Source organism: Melanotaenia boesemani, chromosome 19, assembly GCF_017639745.1.
Source record: "Melanotaenia boesemani isolate fMelBoe1 chromosome 19, fMelBoe1.pri, whole genome shotgun sequence".
NCBI lineage: Eukaryota > Metazoa > Chordata > Actinopteri > Atheriniformes > Melanotaeniidae > Melanotaenia > Melanotaenia boesemani.
This window is the reverse complement of record NC_055700.1, coordinates 3,091,300-3,106,515: the sequence shown is the minus strand read 5'-3', so window position 1 is coordinate 3,106,515 and position 15,216 is coordinate 3,091,300. Positions and strand designations below refer to the sequence as shown.

Below are 15,216 nucleotides of genomic sequence, written 5' to 3'. Positions count from 1 at the left end.
AGTAGAACATAAACAACATATCAGATGTTGAAGCTGAGACATTTTAACATTTCGTGGAAAATATGGGTTCATTATTCATGTGAGAAAAGTAGTTCCAGGGCTGCACGGTGGCGTAGTGGTTAGCACCACAGCCTCTCAGCAAGAAGGTCGCTGGTTGGAGTCTCGGGGGGCGGGTTGAACTTGGGGGATGGTGGCCTTTCTGTGTGGAGTTTGCATGTTCTCCCTGTGTACAGGGTGTGCAGAATTATTAGGCAAGTTGTATTTTTGAGGATTAATTTTATTATAGAACAACAACTATGTTCGCAATGAACACAAAAGACTCAAATATCAAAGCTGAATATTTTTGGAAGTTGGAGTGGGGCTCTTTTTAGTTTTAGTATCTTAGGAGGATATCTGTGTGTGCAGGTGACTATTACTGTGCATAATTATTAGGCAACTTAACAAAAACCAAATATATACCCATTTCACTTATTTATTTTCACCAGGGAAACCAATATAACAACTCAAAATTTACAAATATACATTTCTGGCATCCAAAAACAAAACAAAAACAAATCAGTGACCAATATAACCACCTTTCTTTGCGAGGACACTCAAAAGCCTGCCATCCATAGATTCTGTCAGTGTCTTGATCTGTTTACGATCAACATTGCGTGCAGCAGCAACCACAGCCTCCCAGACCCTGTTCAGAGAGGTGTACTGTTTTCCCTCCCTGTAGATCTCACATTTGATGAGGGACCACAGGTTCTCTATGGGGTTAAGATCAGGTGAACAAGGAGGCCATGTCATTATTTTTCTTCTTTTAGACCTTTTCTGGCCAGCCACACAGTGGAGTACTTGGATGCGTGTGATGGAGCATTGTCCTGCATGAAAATCATGTTTTTCTTGAACGATGCTGACTTCTTCCTGTACCACTGCTTGAAGAAGGTGTCTTCCAGAAACTGGTAGTAGGACTGGGAGTTGAGCTCGACTCCATCCTCAACCCAAAAAGGTCCCACAAGCTCATCTTTGATGATACCAGCCCATACCAGTATCCCACCTCCACCTTGCTGGCGTCTGAGTCGGAGTGGAGCTCTCTGCCCTGTACTGATCCAGCCACGGGCCCATCCATCTGGCCCATCAAGACTCATTCATTTCATCAGTCCATAAAACCTTAGAAAAATCAGTCTTATGATATTTCTTGGCCCAGTCTTGACGTTTTATCTTGTGTGTCTTGTTCAGTGGTGGTCGTTTTCCAGCCTTCCTTACCTTGGCCATGTCCCTGAGTATTGCACACCTTGTGCTTCTTGGCACTCCAGTGATGTTGCAGCTCTGAAATATGGCAAAACTGGTGGCCAATGGCATCTTGGCAGCTTCACGCTTGATTTTCCTCAGTTCATGGGCAGTTATTTTGCTCCTTGTTTTTTCAACACGCTTCTTGCCACCCTGTTGACTATTTTTAATAAAACGCTTGATTGTTCGATGATTACGCCTCAAAAGCTTGGCAATTTTAAGAGTGCTGCATCCCTCTGCAAGACATCTCACTATTTTTGACTTTTCAGAGTCCGTCAAATCTCTCTTCTGACCCTTTTTGCCAAAGGAATGGAAGTTGCCTAATAATTATGCACACCTGATATAGGGTGTTGATGTCATTAGACCACACCCCTTCTCATTACAGAGATGCACATCACCTGATATGCTTAATTGGTAGTAGGCTTTCAAGCCTGTACCGGTTGGAGTAGAACAACATGCATAAAGAGGATGATGTGATCAAAATACTCATTTGCCTAATAATTCTGCACACAGTGTATGCATGGGTTCTCAGAGTACTCCAGCTTCCTTCCACCGTCCAAAGACATGCATGTTAGGTTAAGTGGCCATTCTAAATTCTCCCTAGGAGTGTGTGTGTGTGTGTGTGACTGGTTGTTTGTCTCTGTGCTGGCCCTGTGATGGACTGGTGACCTGTCCAGCGTGTACCATGTTAAAGCTGGGAAAGTCTCCAGCTCACCCGCAACCTGTAATGGACTGAGCGGTACACAGAATGAATGAATAAAAGTAGTTCCAGTGATGTTTAGCATTGAGCAGCATCCCTTCTTTTAACATCTGTCTGCACACATCTGGGAAGTGAGGAGACCAGTGGCTGGATTTCTGCTTTCATGATGCTCCAGATGTTTTGTATTGGTGAAAGGTCTGGACTAGGGGCAGGCCAGTTCAGTTATTAGTTTTTCTGATTGGTAAACCTTCTCCATCTGAGAGGCTCTGCCTCTGAAGTGCTCCTTTTATACCCAGTCATGTTCCTGACCTGTTGCCTAATGAGCTTCCGGTTGTTTTTACTTTTCCAGCCTTTTCTTGTTCCTGTTCCAACATTTTAAAGGATGTGTTGCTGCCATCAGATTGAAAATAAGCTCATATTTTCCAATAAATCATAAAATTTCTAAGTTTCTAAATCTGATATGTTTTTTATGTTCTATTGGGAATAAAATATGGCTTGCTGAGGTTTGGGATTTATACAACTCAACACTTAATGACCTGTAATGAAAGTGAAAACATCTTTTCTAATCTTTTTTGTTTTGTTTTGTTTTGTTTTTTTAATTTGCATAAACCTCTCTTTTCTATGAATGACCAGATCTGTTGTAGTCCAGGTGGAGGTCAGATGGATCCTGTTTACCTTTTTAATATTTGTTACGTCTAAAACTTAATCCGATTCCTACTATGGCAAATTAGTTTTTAAAGCTACAAGAATAGTGTGTAATATTTATATTAGAAAGACAATCACCTCTGCAACATTCTGCTGAAATCCATATTACACCTCCCAGTGACCCAATAATGGAAGTTAAGATGCTTCAATGAAGTTTGATGAGAGGTCATTTTAAGAAGGAGTCGTACTCCTCAAATACAGGTAAGACTGATAAAAGTTAACACGTTTCTGCTTTAAAATGATATGCACGGCTATAAAACTGATTTCCTCTTCCATCTTGATGCATGAATGGATTTATTTTTTTTATTAAAATCAGCATTTTTACAAGTTATGAGAACTTTGCAAAGACGCACAGTTTAACCAAATTTTTGACACACATGAGGATTAAAGCAAATGCCTTTCATATTGATCACATTTCATATTTTAAACTTTATTTTAAAGGAATTGTGATTAAACAAATCAAGATTAATTTGTGTTAGTAAAGCAGTGTGAATGGTAAACTGTAAAGATATATGTAATTAGAAGAAATAAAGCAGATTTGTTTAATTGAAATTCTTTAAAATTGATCATATCAGGCTGTGTATACCTGGCCTAAAGCAGGTTGCTCCCACCACACAATCTTCCTTTTGTCATTTCAATACCACGTTTCTAGTGTACTTATCCAGCCCCTGTGAGAGGTTTTTATAAAATGCTAAATTATGGATATTTTACATAATCTATAGTTAAAATGTACATTTCAATTTGTTGTTACCGTTTGATATAAATACATTTACATTAACGAGAACATAAATATTATACATCTATATTTAAACTGAAATTGTAGTGACACAAACTCATATTTCCTTTAATGAGTCAATCAGCAGTTTGGCCTCATGAATCTAGATTCAACAGTATGGTGGCAAATCTGTGCTTCTGTGCACATCTTCAAATGTATTTTGATGTGTAAAGAACAGACTATAAAACTTTTTACAGTCTATGGTCTAAATTGAAAACATGACGAGAGAAGATTTTCTTGGTATTTAAAGTGGACTGTTCACAGTACATAGAAAAACATGTTTTACAACATCAAAATCTGTAAAATGCTTTAAAACCAAACATGGTGTCTGAAGCTGTCACATATAAAACATTACACTAATAATTAGACGCATCACTTATAAAGTACTCAATAATTACAAATACAAATGGGCAGTTTTATCCCTGGAGTGCAAACCTCCCCAAATGTCTTATTAACGGGCAGAAAAATAAACTGTAGTAGAAGTAAAAGTAATCTTTTTTTTGTTTGTTATAGGGCACTGTGTACACACACACACCGGAAGGTGCTTCTGGTTAGCATTTTCAAATGAGTATCAGCTGTTAGTTTCATCACTATTATACAGACTAATACAAAGGAATATTTAATATCATGTAAACTGTGCTTAGAACAAGATCGAATACATGTTGCTACAGAAGGTTAACAAAAGGAAAAGTTTGGCATTCTAGGAAAGTTGCTTATCCACTTTCTAGATTAAGTACAAGGCCAAATACAGACACTTGTTAGCTTAGCCTAGCTTAGCTGAGCCAAAGACAGTAGCCTGTTAGCTTAGCTTAACCAAGTTGAAAAGTTAGCTTCTGTCTTCCATTATGTCTATAAAGTTCATTAATTAAAGAAATGTGTGTCTGTAATTAAAACAGAGTGTAGAAAGTGCAAATATTCTTTGTGTTAATTACGCCTGGATAAATTGAGGCTAGCTGTTTCCATTTCCAGACTTCGTGCTAAGATAAGCAAACTTGATCATAGCTTTGTTACCACACAAACATGCAGCATCACTACTTTAAGAATACATTTTAAAAAAATTACACTACATAATTATTTCATTGTGAATTTTAGCTACAAGCTTAACATTTGTGTTAGCATTTACTTCAGTTATTATTCAGTAAAAGTGTTTTTGTGCTTTTAAAACTCTTTTTCAGTCAAATTGGGTTACACGTGACATCAGAACTGTGTGCAGACTACATGTGTTTGGTGCAAATTAAATGACTACATCATAAAGTGATGTTTGAGCTCTGCTGTTTCCAGTAGAGCAGTACTCTTGGAATTATTTGTGTGACTTTCCACTTGAATCACAATACTTATATTTAGATTAAGAGCATTAGCACTTTAATTCTCAAAATAAATAAGCACAATTACCAAATGTCAAAGCTTAGATTTAAAGGGCAGTAAAGAATATTAACTAAATAACTTTTAAATAACTTTGTCATCACGAAGTTACTCCAAGTATCTTGAATGTTGAAGCTCTAAAGTGGAAAGTGCAAAATTAAGTTTGTAGCGGCTCCTATAGTTTAATCTGGGTGAGTTCCTGTCACCTAAACTACAGCAGTCCCACTACAGACTATCCTCTTTGAATCAGTGCTAGCTTATTTCCCTGTAAGAACAATCACTGGCTACTAAAAGTTAAGACATAAATTACAAAATTAAACTGTTTCATTATTAACTATGACAGATCCTCAATCCTGAACAGAAAAACAAGCCCAAAGTCGCTTATAACAAGCGGACTTGAAGGGCCTCAGACCTTGGAAACAGTAGTTGATCAAACAAATGTCAAAATACGATGTATTTGAAGCTGGAAAACATTTACAAATCTTTGACAGCTGCAGCAGATGTATAACATCTGATTATGATTAGATATTTAATAAACAAAATGACATTGTGTCAAGAAAAAATGCATACCAGAACTAAGTAAACTCAGCTACGTGTAAAATCTGCAGGTCAGCCTGTGAACTTTGTCTTCAGCATCCTCGAACTACAATTTCCAAGGTCTAAACTGAAAGTTAATCATTTTAAATGACAAGGATTATGACTTTATACTCCAAATATGACGTTTTCCTTAGTGATCCTCACTCTCAGATTTAAGTTGAAACACTGGACCAAGGTCCTCCAAACATCCTCGAACAGAATCTGTTTTGTATTTTGTGGCAGCATCACCCTGACTGATTTCCAGACGGAGGAATGTGATGGTGAAGAAGGGTGTAAAGGTGGAGACCTTAAATTTCCCTTCAGTTTGAACTGTGCTTGCGTTTTTTTGCATCACTTTTGTTGCCAACAACAAATACAGCCCAAAACAGACGTGTGGAACATCACATGTGCTTATTTTAGAAACAAACCACACACGTCAAAAGCTACAAGTGCTGAGGACAGACTGGCTGTTAGAAACATCAATATTGCACCAAAGCGGCATATTTGGACGATTATTCTGCATTATAATCAGAAAAGTTCTTCTTAAGGGAAAGGTTTAGATCACAACAGTAACTACTGGTGATATGCATAAATACAGTATAAAAATACATTATGGAAAACTCTGTGGGTCTCAGTCAGGGATGTCGGGCTGGACTGTGGGGAAATATATCTGGGGAGGAAAGAGAAGGGACTAAAATGCTTTAGAAGGTCTGATCATCATTGCACGACTCTGTGGCGTGTCCAAAAGCCTCGCAGATGTCGCAGTAGGGCCTCTCGTCAGCTGGGTTGCCGTGATAAGTGGTGTGAGGTACCGAGTCTGGGCTCTGAGCCTGAGTGGGGCAGTCCTCTGTGTCATGGAGGTCAAAGCAGTCGCAGATGTCGCAGAACAGACGTGGAGTCGCCTTCTTTTCTTTCCTCAACATTCCCTCCTCAAACCTAGGAGAGACAGCAGAAACATAAAGTCTGTTTATCTTTTCTTAAAGATCCCATAAAAAAAGACCCAAACCAGCTATAAAAGACTCCTGTTTTATCCTTAAACCACTTTCACGGTTTCTTTTATTTTCTAATTCCCTGATCAGTTCACACAATATAAATTTTTAAATTATTTATCGGACCGTTGTACCATTCTGTCTGTCGGATGTGTCTTTTTAAACAGAATTCTTTGGAGTGAACTCATCGTCCACTTTATCAGCTCCACCTGTTCAACTACCAACCAGCCAATCACATGGCAGCAACTCAATACATTTAGTCATGTAGACAAGGTGAAGAACTTGCTAAGTTCAAACTGAGCATCAGAACAACCATCTCCAGGGTTTCCAGAGAACGGTCGGAAGAAGAGAAAATATCCAGTTGTTGATGTCAGAGGTCAGAGGAGAATGGGCAGACTGGTTGGAGATGATAGAAAGACAAAAGGAGTCAAAAAGCACTGGTTCCAACCAAGATCTACAGCAGCAGAAGACCACATCGGGAGCCTCCTGGCAGCTAAGAACAGGAAACTGAGGCTTCCAGCAGGATAATGCACCATGTCACAAAGCTCAGATCATCTCCACCTGCTTTCTAGAACATGACGATGAGTTCACTGGACTCCAACGGCCTCCACAGCCACCAGATCTCAGTCCAGTAGAGCAGCTTTGGGATGTGGTGGAACGGGAGATTCTCATCATGGATGCAGCCGACAAACCTGCAGCAACTGTGTGATGCTGTCATGTTAATATGGAGAAAACCTCTGAGGAAGGTTTCCACAGAGGGGTCCAACCCGGTACTAGAAGGTGGACCTGGTGAAGTGGACGATGAGTGTAAATGCAGGCTTTGGATTTGTCCAAAATGTCTCTAAAGACTCTGTAAGAATACTTGTAACTGTTTGGCCGATTTAACTCCAGCATGGTGAGTTTTTGCAAATCACATAAGAAACATCGGGAGGAGCAAGAGGCAGCAGATTTCTTGACTATCAGCACTCTAACATCAGTCATGTAAAGGCAGTGTGTCGGAAAAGATCCTGCATGTGCTGAATCCGGTCAGGTAATGAGGACATGGTATAATTCAGCATATCTCACCACTGCACGGTCCATTTTTTTGCTAAAAAAAAATAAGAAAGACCCAAAAAAGAACTATTTGGTAGAAATTGGATGATCCAGATCAGACATGAAGTCAAAAACAATGAGTGACAGTCTGAGAAAAGGCCCAAGTGAAATAAGAAATTCCTGAAAAGCTAATTAAAGGACAGTTTTTAAAGGTTTGGGGTGAGAAAATCAAACACTACATTTGAGAGACAAAGACCCTGAAAGCTTGGCGTCTTGCTTAGAAGATTAAAGGTTCAAATTTGACTGAATTTGCAGGTTTAAATGATTTTTTGTGTTTTTTTTACCCATCCGTCCCGTCGTTGCCGTTCAACTCAGCTAGTGCGAGCTTCTTCAGCTTCATCTTCAGTTCTTCGTTCTTGCGCTGCAGGTCCACAATCACACTGTTCAGGAAGTTGATCTGATGGAGTCAAACACAAACATTGTCACTTACATGACAACACCTGAGATGAGTCTGGTGATGTCAGCAGGTTGAAACAAATCTGTGGGGTCTCACCTGTCCTTCAGCAAACTCCTTCTCTTCCCTCAGCTGCTCCAGAGCTGCATCACCTGCACGGGTGCAGCATCAATCAGAAAGCAAGCCAACAAACATGTTTCATCTGCTGTCTGAGAAATATCTCCCGACCTGAGGGCGGGGCCTCCCTGTCTTCTCCGCCCCGGTGCTGATTTCCCATCAGCCTTTGCTCCAGACTGTGAACCCGACCCTGCAGCTGAGCCTTGTCCTTCTCCAGCGTCTCCACGGCAGTCTGCAGCGTCTTGGCCACGGCGTTTTCTCCTCGCAGCACTGCAATCTGCAGCCATGGAGAAGACAGACGAACGCTTCACACACCCGAGATTTATCAGGATGAAGGGAGAGTTTCCCAGGAATGATGAGGAAGGTGTGAGTACCTCATTCCTCAGAATTTCCAATTCCCGGTCTTTGTCTGAGATCAGGGCTCCAGTAGATTTCTGGAAGTTTACTTCCCCCTCTGCATCTTGGTTACTGATGGTTTCTCTGTTTTGTTTAAACACAAGATAAATGATTCTAATTCGAGCTTAAACTTGTCATATTTCATCTGTTTGAAGAATAATGTCTTATTTCTGCTCTGATTGTAGCAAACATCTTCATTTCCCTCAGTCTGAAACCACAGAAGCTCATTTTCAATCCCTCTGACTTCAGCTCCGTCGCTCTGATCTACACCACATGCTTTGATCCTTGACTGTTGTCCATCATCCCCACTTATTAAACATTCACTTTCAACTCAAGTCGCTGCAGTGTGGAGGCGGTGAGACTTTTAAACCTCTGATGACTGAGCAGAAGTTTCTCTTTCTGGCACTGAAGCAATCATCGCTGCTGTTTTTATTCCCAGATTTTAAAAAGGGCTTAAAATAAAACTGAACAACGTCACGATGAAGAGATGTAGAGGGAGAAAAAAAAAAAACACATAAAAACTCATTCAGATTATGCTGCGACAAACTCCTGACAGCATCATCAGCCTGGAGTCAGAACATTTCCTTCAGCCTCAGATACGACTGACACGAGCATCTATTAGTGTTCTTTAGATTTGTGTCACCTTTTCACCCCACAGATCAAACCTACGAGCACTTTTTCTTTCAAACACAAGCACTTTGTTCAGTCTGAACATATGCGGATGATAAGCTGCTCTATCTTTAGCATAAACACGGGAAATAAGAGGACACAACCTCCCTTTATAACAATGTTTTCACACATGCACTGCAAAGCTGAATTTGAACCAGCCTTGCTAGTGAACATGTAGACACGTAGTTAAGATTATAAAACAAAAAGACCTATAGTTATAAGTATAAACCATGTATGCTAATAAGCTATGAATAAATACTGCATAATGTTCTCCCTCTTCTGCTCTACTCTGAGAGAGTTTCTGGTGTTTATATGTCAAAATGTTTTCTAATAAGACAAGTAAACTGCAGTGATGAGTTAGTTAAATCATCAACCAGTACACAGCATGTTAACTGGCTGCTGTTGCAACAGCTAATCAGCTGCTGGGTTGTTCAATAAGAAAAAAAAAGGTATACATTTAAACAAATCTGCAGGTTTTTAAGTTTTCTTGAGGTTTTATTTTCTACAGGGAAAACTAAACATTTAAGGACCTTCAACTGTAAAACTATATATATCTTTTTCAATATTAATTAAAGAATTATTGAATTAAAGAGTCATCTACTAAGAATCAGTTACTAAATGTAAAGTCAGACATGTAAAGCCGCTCGTGCTCAGCCTCTTACCTGGTCTTCATGTCTGGCTGCTGACTGTTGCGGTCCTCATTGTGCTGCGGAGCAAACACACAAATATAGAAGTGTTTAAATAGAGACTAAAGCCCTCTGAGCTGGGAGAGTTTAGTCACAGCAGGAGGTCAGAATGCTCCACGCCACCATTTGTGGCTTAACAAACCCACGATCTATAACAGGATTAAGTTTATGTAACATAAAATTTGAAAAGGTAAGTACCCCATCGAAACGCTGAGACTTCTGGGAGGCCAGCTTCAGCTCTTCACTGGGAGGACACAAAGAGAAAAGAGAGGTGATATATTTAAGACTAAACAGTCTGGTCGGGATACCTGTGTCACCGTTATCTGTCATCTGTTAACATCGCTAAAATAAAAATATACACACATCAAGCTAAATGCTTGTCATATCTAATCATGATGGGGCTTATTCCAGTTAAATAAAAACACTGCAGTTCATGCATCAGAGACAGTGTAGAGAGGTTATCATGTTCAGGCTGCTGTTGAACCTCCTCACAGCAGGAGGCGGACCACCCAACCGGCCTGCACGAACACTCTGGGCTGCTCATCATGTTAGTGAATCTCCTGTTAGCCATAATCTGTGGTGAAGAACTGAGGGCAATACATGCTAATTAGTGTGAGGAATCAACCCATGCACACACACAAAGAGTGGCTGGTTCTGCAAGTAAAACCGATCAGCTCATTCTGATGAAGAAATCTGATGTTCAGGTGACGTTACACTGGCTCCGAAACCTGTGTCCAGTAAAGGGAGCATGTCCATGTCCAGGCCTGTATTATCTTTCTGAATATCACGCGACGAAAGACAAACGAGGTCTCATTTGTCTTAAATTACGTGACTGGCCTGATTTGAGTTGCATAGAGCGCGGTGGGAGATACAGAAGTGCTCTGCATGAATTGATTTCCACATTATTACGTGCAGGAGATTGACTGACAGCACTGACTTCAACGAGGAGCACCAAAAAAAGTCAAGGACATCATCAGTTTAGACATATCTCCAAAAAATAAATAAACAAATGGCTACACATAAAGCCATAACTTTACTGATGTACTTGTTTCTATACAGTGATACTTTATTTATATATCACACTCAGCACAGATTCATTTCTGCCATAGGACTTGACTCATTATGTGTACAGTTCAGATCCACTGCTACGTAACTCACATGTAATATCACAGGACTGCTGTACATCGAGTCACCAGCAGATGGCAGTACTCCCAAATTAGCTGTTAAACTGGGCTTTGAGTAATGAATTTTGACTCCACAACACATTCACACCATCACTACAGGCCATTTATAACATGTAGAAATATTACAGATCACAGGTGTGAACGTTTCTGTTCAGTTAAACTCTGAACTGCTTTTGAGGATCTCTACATAATTTCCCCGATGCTTCAGTTTTTAGATGAACTTTTAATTCCAGTGTTTTTCAGAGTTCAGGACCATGGACAGCGCATGCAAGTGAGTTTTTTTTTTTTTTTAAAGTCTGATAAAAATACAGTTTTTACATCGTGTTACCATGTCCTTAAGATGTTTTATGTGTTACATGACTTATCATGAGCGAAGTCCACACCGAAGCTGAGGACTTCTGCTTTAGAACACCTTCTAAAAGCATGAAGCTGGACAGACTATATGTTCCACGTAGAACACTGGAAGAACCCATCCTGGATACTAGCTGGGCTCTACAGCTGATCTACGCATGCTGCAAAGCACCAGAAATAAGAAGGTGGACAGGCTGGTTGGAGGGACCAACAGAGCCGATGTGAAAAGCTTCTTGGTGCGTTTTGTTCTTGGTGTGAAGATGGCAGGACTGACATGTTTTATCTGTGGATATGAAGACATGAAATCAGATTCTGTAGGTTTTAATGTCTAAGTTACGATGTTTAACATGTTAGAAGGGGATTCAATTTATCTGATTCCATGATAATGTCCCATTAAAGAGACCACGGTGAAGTTTTTATGTTTTGGATAATCCAGCTCATACTTTTTAAAAATTGTTGAAATAACTAGAAAGTTTTAGTTTTATTGAAAAACAAAAACAATGACAGCAAAAAAACTGACAAGCTCAGGAGGAAGAGCAGCCGTCTTTGGACCGGAAGGTTGGCGGATCGATTCCAGGTTTCCGCTGACTACATGCCGAAGTGTCCTTGGGCAAGACACTTAACCCCACGTTGCCTCCCGATGTGCCTATCGGGGTGTGAATGTGTGTGTGAATGGGTGAATGTGATAAGTAGTGTAAAGAGCTTTGAGTGGTCAAACTGACTGGAAAAGTGCTTTATAAGTACAAATCCATTTACCATTTAATAAAAAAACAACTGCAGCAAAGCATTAAATACATGAGAGAAAGAAAAAAATCTAACCATTAAAAACTGAGGGGTGTCCATGTCATGAAGAGCAGGTTAAAGATATTAATTAACTTGTGTTATTCATCACGTCATTAATTTAATATGAGTTTATAATACATGCCATTTATTGTATTGTTATGAGGGGAATCAGTGAAGTGGACACCAGGCTTTTTAAAAATGGAGTTTCTTTGTTTTTGAGAGATGAAGTTCATTCTTCCAAATTTTCCTGATCGGTTAACAAGTTCATTGATCATTTTTATTTTTCCAGCTGAGTAAGATGTTTTTTTTTTTTCTCTTTTTGGTAGTTAAAGACACTAAAATAAAGGTGTGGAGGTGTTTGGGTGTGGCCAATGATGATCAGTCTCTGAGTAATTTGACAGCCGTGGATTGTGGGACACCAGGATTCTGGACTGCGTCCTCATGACCCGGACCAGAACCGCAGCACTGGGCTGTAAAGCCAGAACATGGAAATAATCGTCTATGTAAGAGGGACAGAGTGAACAAGGGCTGGCGTCGGTAAGACCCATTTTGTGCGTTTTGTGAGCAGCGATGTGTTTCCTGTGAAGAACCTTAATCTGGATTTGTTGGATTTTAGTGTTACAGGACACTGAACAGATATTTTGGGTTTGCCAGTTGATGTCTACCTGCTGATTTAAGTCTGATGTCCATCTATTTATTGCAAATATTACAGAGCAATTATGACGTGAAAATAGATTTTATATATGTGGGAGAATTTTCTGGAGTAGAAGAGAGCATAGTTTTTGTAACAGAAGGTGGGAGTTGTTGAAATTAGCTGTTAATTTTTGTCCTTTCCAGCTTCCGTTAACTGTAAATACTGGAAATGATGGCAGCGTGGTACATTGTAGGTGTGGTGAATCTGTTCGAAGGTCACGAGGGAGCTGCCAGTAAATGGGCGGCTTACTTCTGTCTGTCTTCATGCAGGGGACTTTATTTGTTTTTAACTCATTTTGAACATGGGATTGTGCCAGATAGGGTGAGAGGGGAGGGACACATTTCATAGCTAAATATTTATTTGCAGAGAGTGGTGCTTATTTTAAATGACGTGATGCAGCGATGACTCCGTCTACACAAGCAACATAAAGTACTAGTTAAAAATGACCACCCTGTACTTCTACTATGTGCAGCCTTGTGTAATTTAGCGTCATCTTTTGTTGGTTACATGACGTTCAGCTGAAAAAGGGCAGTGTAGTGACTGGACATTGCATAGTGCAGCAGAAAAAGGGCAGTGTGAGCAGATGACGGGTGGAGATGAAGGTGAACCCAACTACACCTCAGAGTAAAGGTCTGGAGTCATGGATGAGCCACTTTTTTGCTTTGAGAGGTTTTTCTGTTGCTAAAACTTGAGGAACACAGGTGGGTTTTTAGGGGATTAATGAATCAGTGTGAGTTTGATAAACGAGTAAAGTCTAGTGAAGCATTATTGTAAAGGCTGGTTGAAACACAAACTCTGTTGACTACTTGGGGAGCGTTGTTTCCCCTCACTGTTGTGGACAACGTGAGTAAAGATGAGTCAGTATAATCCCATTTAGGCTCATTTTAAGTCATTTGGGAGATAAACAACAAAGTGGAGGCTGTTGTCCGCGCATGTGACTGCGTGTAGACTGACAAACACCCAAACAGCCGTGATATGTGGGAAATTAAGAATCCAGATATTTTTGGAAGCTGGAACCAAATGATTTTCTGGGGATATTGAGCTCAGCTCCATGTGGGTCAGTCTCAGGATTTGTGTCAGAGGAAGAACTCTGAAGCTACGTGTGACTAATAACACCATCTGGGTGAAACGTTTAGCCGCCTGCTGTATAATCACATTCATCTTGCCTCTGCAGCTTCCTCCACCCTGCCAACAGGCAGCTGGCAGCCTGGGAGGGAGAATACACTTATTATTTTTTATTCTGGATGAAGACTCTCCAGATGAAACATCGCTGCTCTGCCAGGGTCCACCCATCTCCAATGAATAGATTTACAAATACAACACAGCTGCTACAACTCGACTCGTGTCTACTTACTAGTTTCCACAAATCTTCATGGATGTCTGAGGAAGCAGTAGACACTCACACAGTTCCACTTAGACTTCAAGGACCTGGGTATTTGATGGTCTGTCATGTCAACAGGCTTCTGTTATTATAGTGAATGATCTTGCTCCTCATATCAGAACATAAAAACATACATCTCCCCTGCATGGCCAGAAAACTCTGGCTGTTTTGTGCATTTGAACTGAAAGATCTTTGTAGCAGAGCAGCTCGGGAACATGTCACAGGATAAATATGCATTTGGTTTGCACAGCAGACTCATCGTCCACTTTATCAGATTTACATGTTCAATAACTTGTTATCACAAATATCCAACCAGCCAATCACAGGGCAGCATGTAGCCACGTAGACGTGGTGAAGACAACTTGCTGAAGTTTAAACTGAGCATCAGAACGAGGAAGAAAGAGGATTTAAGTGACTTTGAGCGTGGCATGGTTGTTGGTCTGAGTATTTACTGGAATTTTACCATCTCTAGGGTTTACAGAGAATAGTCTGAAGAAGACTGAGGTAAAAAAAAAAAAAAAAAACATGGTCCCCAACCAGAAAAGGGTGGAGTGCTATTACACTAACAGCTTTAATAAGAACATGAAGTTTGTCATTGTTGGGGAAAGCCAACGTTCTAAAGATGACCTGTGCTCCCAAATTTAATAACATTCTTCAGGTGCTTCCAGTCAAAATACCATTAAAATATTTTAAATATTTTGAGAGGCTTTGTAACTGATTCTTCTGGAATGGCAAACATCCCAGCTTAAGCTATTTAAGCTACAGAGCCCGTAGACCAGGGGGGGCTTAGGATCCCAAACTTGCTATTATTACGCCTTCAGCCTTAGACACCTTGTTTACTGGAGTCTCTCCCCAGAACGTGCCCCTCCATGGCTTTGTACTGAAATCACATGATGTAGTGGTCTTCCTCCTCTCCATTCTGTCATAGCCACGCTGTCTAATGAGGCTCAAACTCATCCTATACTTGCAAATATGCATTATATATGGAGAAGAATTTCTCTTAAGCTCAAATTCAACCCATAATTATTTCTATCAGCTGGAATTTGGTTAAAACCCTAAGCTAAACGCTGCTATGGAGGTAGTGGGCGGA

The 15,216-nt window shown here is 40.1% G+C and overlaps 1 protein-coding gene across 2 annotated transcripts in view; it reads right to left on the bottom strand.

Annotated features, from left to right (window-relative positions):
* Positions 1-3,682: 3,682 nt before the first annotated feature.
* The window catches only part of clip1b (CAP-GLY domain containing linker protein 1b), a 49,756-nt gene continuing 38,222 nt past the window's right edge, over positions 3,683-15,216 (bottom strand). For both annotated transcript variants that reach the window (XM_041970169.1, XM_041970170.1), the window contains 7 exons: positions 9,932-9,977; positions 9,710-9,753; positions 8,357-8,462; positions 8,094-8,259; positions 7,965-8,017; positions 7,756-7,868; positions 3,683-6,326 (listed from right to left, as the gene is read on the bottom strand). In XM_041970169.1, the coding sequence (XP_041826103.1) occupies positions 6,092-6,326; positions 7,756-7,868; positions 7,965-8,017; positions 8,094-8,259; positions 8,357-8,462; positions 9,710-9,753; positions 9,932-9,977 (763 nt within the window). In that variant the 3' untranslated portion in view covers positions 3,683-6,091. The remainder of the gene's footprint in view (positions 6,327-7,755; positions 7,869-7,964; positions 8,018-8,093; positions 8,260-8,356; positions 8,463-9,709; positions 9,754-9,931; positions 9,978-15,216) is intronic.